Source organism: Gallinula chloropus (assembly GCF_964237585.1).
Source record: "Gallinula chloropus genome assembly, chromosome: Z".
Taxonomy (NCBI): domain Eukaryota; kingdom Metazoa; phylum Chordata; class Aves; order Gruiformes; family Rallidae; genus Gallinula; species Gallinula chloropus.
This window is the reverse complement of record NC_140089.1, coordinates 46200209-46210088: the sequence shown is the minus strand read 5'-3', so window position 1 is coordinate 46210088 and position 9880 is coordinate 46200209. Positions and strand designations below refer to the sequence as shown.

The 9880-nt window shown below is 49.3% G+C and overlaps 2 protein-coding genes across 2 annotated transcripts in view; both read left to right on the top strand.

Annotated features, from left to right (window-relative positions):
* The first annotated feature begins 1554 nt into the window (after positions 1–1554).
* PRXL2C (peroxiredoxin like 2C) lies at positions 1555–6324 on the top strand. The gene is made up of 6 exons (XM_084278284.1): positions 1555–1874; positions 2434–2502; positions 3996–4049; positions 4473–4578; positions 4843–4974; positions 5594–6324. Exons 1-6 carry the CDS (start codon positions 1692–1694, stop codon positions 5719–5721), a joined length of 672 nt encoding a protein of 223 aa, XP_084134410.1. The 5' UTR covers positions 1555–1691; the 3' UTR covers positions 5722–6324.
* Positions 6325–8970: 2646 nt separating this feature from the next.
* CDC14B (cell division cycle 14B) overlaps positions 8971–9880 on the top strand; it is a gene marked incomplete at both ends in the record, with an annotated part of 43826 nt that continues 42916 nt past the window's right edge. The window contains one exon of the mRNA XM_084277999.1: positions 8971–9127. Within this exon, the coding sequence (XP_084134125.1) occupies positions 8971–9127 (157 nt within the window). The remainder of the gene's footprint in view (positions 9128–9880) is intronic.

Below are 9880 nucleotides of genomic sequence, written 5' to 3'. Positions count from 1 at the left end.
TAATGTGGCACAAAGCACCTTAAGTGCTTTGAAGATCTTTTTGGCAAGAGTTTTAAAACAGACTTGGAAGGTATCCCAACTGGAGGGCCAACTCCATTGTATCATCCTATACAAATGTCTTATACAGAGCTAATTGGACTTTTCAGACATTGTGACATTAGAGAGAATTTCTTTCATGGAGTATGGTAAGAGAAACGATAGAGTGAAATTGGCTCTCAAGTTGAACAGGAATCAAGAAAACTGCGCTGTTGCAAAATGCAGAACCACAATAACACTACATTTAAGCAGATGTATAGTCCCAAGACATGAAGAAAACCTAACACTTAGCTAAAATACCATGTCTAGTTTCAGGCACTGAACTTCAAGAATGACAGAAAGCATCCAGAAAGTCCAGAGGAAACTACAAAATCTATTCCGGAAATGCTAGAAAATAGGACTAATGAGAAGACAGAATTGCTAAAAAAAAAAGCGGGGGGGGGGGGGTGTCTAGGAAACAGAATCATAGAACTGTTTGGGTTGGAAGGGACTGCAAGGATCATTTCGCTCCAACCCCTCTGCCACACGCAGGGCCACCAACCTACAGGCCTGGATCTACACAAGGTTGCCCAGGGCCCCATCCAACCTGGCCCTGAACACTTCCAGGGACGGGGCACCCACCACCTCTTTGGGCTGCCTGTTCCAGAACCTCACCACTCTCTCTGTAAGACTGAAGGTAACATAGGAATAGTCTATACACAGATGCAGTAAGTGCAAGACACACCTGTTCCATGTGCTCACTCTTGGTAATATAAAAGCAACAGGCTTAACCCAAAGTACTGGGGGCATGTTTGGGTAACATGAACATTATAGACACTGGGGAAAGTTTGCCAAGAGCTAACACTGTCAGACAGCTTCATAAAGAAGAGTAACTTCTGGTGATCCCCACAGTCCTATTCCCTCCTTTGTTTCCTCTGCCCTCTAAGAGAAGTGCTCTCCTCTGCATAAGCTTTCAGGTAACACAACAATCCAGAGGAATTAGGCTAACTCAACCTCCTTGCATTATTCTTTCCATTCCCTTACTTCTGTGTGCGCTGGATAGATGCATTTGCACCACTCAGCATCCTGCTATTCCCCTGCCAAACTCCGGTAAAGTTCTGCTTTCATGTCAATAAAGAAACTGCATCACTTTGGGTTTTGGGGTATTGGTTAGTTGGTTGGGGTTTTTTTTTTTTCTGATACAGGAGGGCGACCGTTCCTTACAAGCACCGTTTTCTGGCTCACTCGCAGCCCCCCCGAAAAGCGGCGGCACCCTGCAGAGCAAGCCCTGACCTTGGGACTGTATTGTAATGCCTCTGTTGGTGTTTGCACGCCACTTCTGGGAGGCTCGGTTTGGGTTTTGCCATGTTTTCCAGGCACAAACTGCCGCCTTCTGTCTGCCGCCGGCGCGCTGCGGTTGCGGCAGCGGGTTTCCCTCTTCCATCCAAGGGCCCCGAACTCTCCGACTCCTCCTTAAGCGAGAGGCGCGGAGCGCTGCGCTGCCGACCCTGCGTCTCTTCCAGGAACGGGAAGGAGCCCGTGCCCTTCCACCCAGCCCCAGTACTTCCTCGCGGCCACAGAACCCCCTCCAGTTTTCCTCTCCGGCTCCGCCTTTCCCTTCCTGACCCTTCCCCGGCCGGGCAGGCCAGGCAGGGGCGGCGGAGCCAGAGTGGGTCATGGCCGGGCCCCTGGCGCCCCCCGTCACGCAGCAGGTCGGCAGGGCGCGGGGTTGCCGGCAGCGGCCGGAGCCGGGGGAGCTGCGGGAGGCCGCCCGCTGCCCGGTGGTGGACGCGGACGGGAGGCGCATTCCCTTTGAGGACCTGTACGGAGAGCAGAAAGCGATCGTGGTGTTCGTGCGGGTGAGGAGGCAGCGGCTGCCCGGGAGGGTTGCCTCGCCGGCCTGGACCCCAAAGCGGCTCCTTGCGGAGAGGCCCCGCTTGGCTGCGAAAGGGGCGGGGGGCGGGGGGGGGGGGGGCGGGGCGAGGGGGGTGAGCTGGGAGTTTCCACAGGCCGGGCTGCTCCGGAGCGGGCGGGAGAGAAAATACCACGCAGATGAGTTCTGCTGCTGAGAACCGCCGCCCTTGGTTGGATAAAACGGCACAGCGTTTACCTGAAGGGAAGCGGTTCTTCAGCTGTGTATTACGGGGAACAGATACTGTGTTCCCTGATGTCCCAGCTGGCGAGTCGGCTCTCGCGTTCCTAAAATGCCCAGAGATAAAAATATTAGCAAGGCCCCGAGCCCAGTGTCCGTGCTCAGGCTCGGATTAAACCAGGATCCTAATCCAAACTCGGTGGCTGCAAAGAACTTCACTGTTTCCTCTTCCTGATCAGAACGGTTTGTGCCTGAAATCAGACTCTGATGCTCCATTGCTAAGCAATTATGTCTGTTTCTGACACGTCCCACTGGCTGTGTTGCAGAATTTTTTATGTTACACTTGCAAGGAGTATGTAGAAGACCTGGCGAAGGTCCCCAAGGCGTTTTTACAAGTAAGTACTCTGCCCTTAATGCCGACACGGTGCTGCTGTAGTCGAGCAGAGATGTGTTATGCCCCGCTGCTGGCTGGCACCAGGGTTAAACCTTCTAGGGGTCAGGAAGGGCTGAGAAGAAAGTTAGCGCTTTCATTGCTTGCTACAATAGCCATAATGTATCTGCCTAGGAGACACAGGAAAGGATTTATTGCTCTACATGCTCCGTTGCAGCAGCATTATTTCTCCCTGCCCTATTAGCTTATTGCTGTGTTTTCTGCTGTGTTCTGCACAGTTAGACAACATCTGACAGGCATATCTTTTGGTATTAGCGGTGCCCGGGGCAGCTGTCTTCTCCTGACCACAAACTTAACTACTGCCCTTTCCATTATGCCGGTGGAGCTGACTGATGGCTGTGCGTGGAACAAAATCAGAAAATTGATCTGGATTAAAAATAGTCTCTTTTTCTATGGTTATTTGTAAGCTTGTTTGACCTGTTCTCCAGGCAGCTGCACAAACAGGAGTGACATAGTGACAGAAAGGAGAAATGGAGTGGGCAAGGGTTGCTATGGATGGGTATTTGTTGTGTGGTAGGAGATACCAGAGAAAGACAATGATCCCCTGCTAAATCTGGAAGGTCAATCTGTCTCTTCCAGACTACTGGTTGAAATTCTGTTGTATTTCATTCCCAACAGCAGCATAGCTGATGACAGAGACTCGGCTCCTTGCTAACAGCAAGCCTTAGATGGACAGGAATTTCAGGATTAAAAGGGGCAATTTCTTTGGCAGGTCCCCTTTTCAGGACAGATATTTTTTCTTTTTTCCAAACCACTTGATCAGTGTTACTCTGAGAGATGTTTTCCGAATTTGGCTGCTCAAATGAATACAGAAAATCAAAACCATCCATGCTTTTCTTAGTGTATTATCTTTTTAGGAGGGCATCTTTTTATAACAAGCAAAATTACGCCAGATGGGAAAGGCAAGTATTATAATCCAATATTAAAACAACATATTTTATTAACTGCTTTACTGGCATCTAAATGACCTCTAGTTTAGACTCAGGCCTAACATTATACCTGCAAAAGACAGCAGCAGATGCAAGTTGGGTATTTGTGAATCCCAGATGCAGGTGCGACTGTATTTGCACGCTGCTTCTTGAGATGCAAGTGCAACTGAGTGGAAATCATGAATTTCCAAAATCATAGCAGGTTGTGATAAGTTGAAAAGATGGTGCTAGTAACGCTACAGGAAAAAATAAATGAAGTTTACACATCAGTAACTTAGAAGTTATCTTTGAAAATATTTTTTTTACTTAATAATTCAATGTAGCTGTTAACTGTGGGTGATAGACAAAAGTCCAGGCCCCAATATGTAAGTGAAGTTAATATCAGATAATTTTAACTCAGTGCACTGCGATGATTAACTCAGGACACCAGGTTCTGCTAACGCTTTGCAGCCACACAGAAACACCGAGCTCCTCTTTACATAGTTTCAATACCCGTGTTCTGTTCTAGGAAGCAAATGTGAGGCTTATAGTTATTGGACAGTCATCCTACCATCACATCAAGGTAAATAAAGCAGTCATTGAATACGTGGCATCCCCTATCGTGTCATAAGGGTCTGCATTGAGGGGCTTCACTGCAAGTGAAAAGGTGGTCATTTGCAACCGCAGAACAAGAGGACAGTGTTCTTCTTCCATGAAGCAATTCTAATAGCGGTACATGAGTACAACAAATAACTCCAGCTTCCAGTTTAAAAACTGCTGGGTCTTCCTAAGGAAACATGTTTTCTTGATTTCACTGGAAGCTTTGTTTTGGTAAAAGCTTTGGAGCTAAAAATTTTTGCCCTTTAATTTAACATGACAAATTCACAGGTTTCCAAATTGGGGGGTGGGGTGTCAATATTTTTTCCGCTGTCGGCAGACCATAACTAATTGCTGTCTTACCCTTAAAAATACTATTTTTTTTTCTTCCTATGCATGCGTCTGGCAGCCCTTTTGCAGTTTAACTGGGTATACACACGAAATGTATGTTGACCCACAAAGGGAAATTTATAAAACGTTTGGCATGAAAAGAGGTGAAGGTAATAACGTATCAGGTAAGAATGATTTTTTTCATCTTGTGTAGACCTACACAGAACAAAACAAGAATCCGCTGATAAAATAATATGGTTATAATGTAAATAGAAAGGGCACTGCCCATCAGACCATATCTTATCTGGTATTTTGTCAAAACACTGGCAATCAGGAAATTCTAAACTGTTCATGGCAGTTGTTGGATTTTGTTGTTCTCTTTATGCACTTCTGCGTTTCTAGATATTAAGTATTTTGCTTTTTTTTTTTTTTTTTTTTTTTTTTTTCAGTGCGGAGCCCTCACGTGAAATCAAACATGCTCCTGGGAAGCATTAGGAGTATGTGGAGAGCAATGACTGGCCCAGCTTTTGATTTCCAAGGAGATCCCGCTCAGCAAGGAGGAGCTTTGATTTTAGGCCCAGGTGAGCGTCTTTGTTTTGTGTGAAAGTTATGGTCTTCTCTTTCAGCTGTTTGCTTTAATGCTGCCATCTCAGCTGCTGTCCCCGTGGATCTTAGGGAGACAGACTTGTGTTGAGCCGTGTGATTTTGCTCGCTGAGGAACCTGAGGAAGTGTCCTTATGTAGTCCCACATCCCACAGAGGTGGCACAAAGCTGATCACAGACCCGCAGAAATCAACAGGAGTGCCTCGAAGTTTGGGAGTGGGTTTTGGTGGCGTGGTGTTTGCCCACATTCGGCTTTCACATTCTATTGTAGGCATTTAACGTGGTTTTAGTAGAGGTATAAAGCGTGGAGGGGAAGCTGCCACATGACAAAAGTCATCTCATCAAATTGTTAGGAAACATCACACTACATCAAATTTAATTCAATTAGATGCCTCAATGTTACTTGCTTCTATAATATAATTACAAGCAAAAAAAACCTCATTGTTTAAAATACAGTGTATCACATGATCTGGAGAGCTAGTGCACATTTGTACAAGAACTAGTAGGAAATCAGAATGATTCTTTGATTCATTAACGTCTTTGAATAAGTAAATATTTTATTCACCCATTTATATATTTATTCTCCTTCTGTTCCAGGTAATGAAGTCCATTTTTTGCACCTTGATAAAAACAGGCTGGATCATGTTCCCATTAACACAGTTTTGCAGCTGGCAGGAGTTAAAACAGTAAATTTCACAAACAGCCCTCAGATTATTGACATATGACACTGACACAGCGTACATGGTTTTTATTTGTGCTCTCCCAGAACAACTCTCCAGCAAATTCCCACTAGCATCAGTACTGCCATGTCTTTATGGGACATTTAAAATCCTATCTAGAAAAATCGGACCACAGAATAAACTGCCTGGCACTGAAGATGGGCATGAAACTGCTATTTCCATTGTGTACAACATATAAAAAACTTCAAACACAACCGAGGCTTACTGCAATACGTCCTGTAGCTTATTATTTCCTCATTAAACAATCCTGCTAATATATATACATACATATATATATTTTTTTTTCCCCAAGACACATGAGAGTAAAAAATCTGGTTTTGCTCGGGAAGCATTTGGAATTCTTGCCTTCAGCAGATCACTCTGGCTTTCAATTCAATACTTCTGAGTGACGTTTTAAAGCTTCCAGCACCACATGAAAAATCTTGTATTAAAATATACCTTGAAAAATCACAGTTTCAGACACTGGGGTTTGAGCTTATGCCTGCTTTTGTATCTGGCATCAGCACACATTATGACACATTTTGTAGTTTTAAATAAATATTTTAAATATATATTGCCTGCATTTCTTTTGCATCACATGAAAAGGTGGGTCTGTAAGACCAGGGAGGCGTGTGTCTTAAACATATCCAATTGTCAGTTTTGGAGTAGGGCATTAGTCAGTTACTTGTCTTCCTATGAAGATCTGCAGGAGAATATTTTCTCTTGCATGCAAGTACTTTCTATCAGAGCAAGAGATAGTTATTTTTGTCCTAGACAGCCACGCTAAGGACAACAGCATTTTGTTTTGCAGTCCTGTCAGATTTCATATTATCCATTTTTCTGGAAGTGTTTACGTTCAAAATCTATTGCTTTGATTAAAGTAGGCATACCCTCTGTCATCCATGAACGAGCCACTTATTTTTAGCTATTTTAAAATAAGATTGCCTGAGATTTATGGAGGAGCGTATCTTCCTGTGCAGTTTCTGATCTTTGGCCTCCACTGTAAAATACTACTGTTCATACACACACTACCTGCAAATTCACTCCCCTTTTAAGCCTCAACGCTGGAGCAACTGTAAAATGGTATTCCATGAAGAGGTTTGTCCCTGCATCCATTAAGGTCACTGTCAGGCCCTGAGCAAGCTCCAGAGAGAGCTCTACACCGTTAAGAGCACATGAAATTAAGCACCGTGTTTCTTGAAGAAAAATAATAAAAGGCTTGCTTAAGAAGCGTAATGATAGTGAGCATTGTAATCCCGTTGAAGGTATGATGCCTCAGCACCTTATTAATTACAGGCAGATTTTGATGCGGTGTGTTCAGAAGGAGGGTATTATTAGTGTAAAATCCCTCCTTTGGCTACACAGCACTTGCCACGGAGCTGAAAGTGGTCGCGTGCAGGCTCCGAGCCCACGTGATTTCAGGGCTGGCCAGATGCTTCCTCTGGGACTGGGACCAGCAGCTGGGCCTCACAGGGGAGTAAAGTTCGCTTTTCATGACCACTGCCCCTACACTCATAAATAAGGAGCTGCCCCCTCTTTCCCTGGCTCCTCTGGCTCACCATTATTTTTCAGTATGTCAGAAGCTCTGGAACGCAGCTGCCTCTATGTTACTTAAGCCACAGCAGAAAACAAGCTAGAAAACTGGGTTTATGTTTGGAAGACAAAAGAAATGTGAAAAAGCCTTAACTTTTTTTTTTTTCCAAAGAGAAAGAATGGGAAATAGTTTATTTTCAGTGCTTCCAATCTGCTGCATTCACCTGATTATCACTGCCAAGGCCACCGGTTCTAGTTTTGGTTTGCAATCATCTCACTTGCATGTTCTTGGTGCTTTTGATTTTAAAGGAAGTGTTTGACTAGCTGTTTTTCTGCTCGTTTCACTTTCAGTAGAATTAAAATAATAGAAAATAGGAATAGTTCTATTACTGCATTTTAAACATGTTAATCTAGCCACAGCTATAAGATCCATGGACTCTTAAAACTGGGAGATTGGAATCAACGAAGCTGTAGTTTGACAGCTCCATAGGTTGAAGTCATCCACTCTCACGACATCCGTACTTACAGGAACCACATCACTGCCCTGTTGTCCCAGCAAAACCACTTCTTCAGAAGGATCCACCGAAACGCAGACAGATAAAAAGAGGAGAAGAGGGAGACAAGGTTGAAAATCAATCCTTATCAGGACATAGGCTGTGCACTTGTTGTGTGGAGGTGGACTGTTGCCTCTGGCCACAGCTTGACAGAGTTCACTGGCTCCCCGTGAGACAAAGATTTCCAAGTGCATAATGAGGTGGAACAACGATGTTCATGGTCATCCATGGCAGGGGGGAAGAGTTTTTGAAGAGGCAGCAGAATTTTAGGCCACTGGTGTTATTTAGAGAAAGTATTTTTAGAATGTTGTGTTCTGAAAGGTGGGAACCAGAGGGGGACAATCCCTGACCTCACAGCCAGCAAATGGGAGAACACTTCAGCAAGGGCTTTGATCATGGTCAAGTAAGAGGTGGGGGGCTTAACTACCAGCTCGACTTCCAGCTTTGCCTGTTTCAAGCCCTACTTAAAATGACGCCGTGTTCGAAAGTATCGCGGCGCCTGAGAAGCCGACTCAGACCCAGCGACTCAGAAGACCGCGAAACCTCAAGAAACGAAACTGAACGCAGTCATTTCCGAAGGCGCCGGCGTTGAGCCAGCGCTGGGGCAGCCGGCCCGCCCGCGGCAGCGGGCTGGCAGCGCAGCCGAGGTCCCCGCGCCCCCCGAGCTGCCACGGGGTCAGGCTAGCACTCCCACCCGCGCCGGGAAACGTCCGGCGCCACGTCAGCAGCCCGCACCGCGGCGGGCGAGGTGGGGGCGCGGTGCCGAGAGCCCCGCCAGCCGCCGGCAGCCCCGAGGCAGCGGCGATGGACGGACCACGCCCGCCCGCGCTTTCCCAGCCCACCTGTTACAGCGGCCAGTATGACATCACCGTCCCCACCGCTTCGCGCTGGTGACGCCACAACGCGCTGACCCAATCAGAGGCGGCGGGGGGGGGTGGGGGGGTGGGAAGCGAGGGTGCCGGGAGCTGCCGCCGGCTCGGGGCAGGGGGGGGGGAGCCGTAGGTGCATGGGGCGGTGGGAGGGGGCGGTGTCCTGGGAGACGCGTCAGCCGCCGCCGTTGTCGTCGCGGCGTCCCTCCCCTCCGGCGGCCCGAGCCCCGCGGGGAGCGGCGCGGCGGGGATGAGGCGGGCCGCCTCGCACCCACCGTAGCGGCGCGGCCGCCTCCGCCATGAAACGGAAGAGCTGGGCCGAGGCCCGGCGCCGGGCAGCCCCGGCGCCGCCGGCTCTGAAGAGAACTCGAGGCACGGCGTCGCGGGCGAACGGGGGCGAGGCGGAGCGGCTGCAACAGCCCCCCGCCTGTCCGGAGACCTGCCTGAGGATCGCCGGTGAGGGGGGCGTGCCGGCGGGGCGGGGGCGGGCGGGGTGGCGGCGGCGCGGCGGGAGAGTTGAGGCGCGAGTCGGGGCCGGGCTGCTGGCGGCGGGACGGGGCGGCTGTAGCGCGGGGGTGCCCGGTCCCTCAGAGTCCCGCTCCCCGCCGCCCCCGCGGGGCAGGGAAACTTCCCCGCAGCGCTGGGTGGCCGCTGTCCGTCCCCCCCCCACGTCGGGACCCCGGGGCCCTCGGCCGGGGGCGGCCGGCCCTGGCGTCTGTGCGATGGGTCTGTTGTTGCGTGTCCCTTGCGTTTCACGCAGCCAAGTATTCCTTGAAAATGCCTGGCTAGCCCGGCCGTCCTTGCGGAAGAATGAGCGGTGCCGCCGGTGCGGTTCGGCTGCGGTTTGTTTTTAGTAACTCCGGCTGTGCCGAGCAGTTGCCTCGCGCTGTTCCCGCTTGTCAGGGAGCGAAGGGAAAAGCGCATCCCGACGGGCGAGGCGCGTTTCTGCGGGGACACACACACACACACACACGACACGACACACCGGCGGCGTGTTTTGTCCATGCTGAGGGTCTGTGTCTCTCTCCTGATGTGCTTGGCGGCCAACGGGTAACGTAATTGGCGAGTGGCTGTCGCGCCTCTTCTCCGGCCCCGAGCGCCGATGGCTCCTGCGGGCGGGTTGCTCTCGGTGTCCTCCGTCCTTTCCGCGGCCCTGTGATTGGAGCCGCGCTTTGTTTTTGGCACGGAAACCTGCCTCCCAGGAGAAGT

What these genes read in the sequence shown, in the direction of transcription:
- PRXL2C (XM_084278284.1), top strand. Translation starts at nt 1,692, where the DNA reads ATGGCCGGGCCCCTGGCGCCCCCCGTCACGCAGCAGGTCGGCAGGGCG. An exon ending in TGAAGGTAATAACGTATCAG is followed by an intron (nt 4,579 to 4,842) that starts GTAAGAATGATT and finishes TTTTTTTTTCAG; the next exon opens with TGCGGAGCCCTCACGTGAAA. An exon ending in AGCTTTGATTTTAGGCCCAG is followed by an intron (nt 4,975 to 5,593) that starts GTGAGCGTCTTT and finishes CTTCTGTTCCAG; the next exon opens with GTAATGAAGTCCATTTTTTG.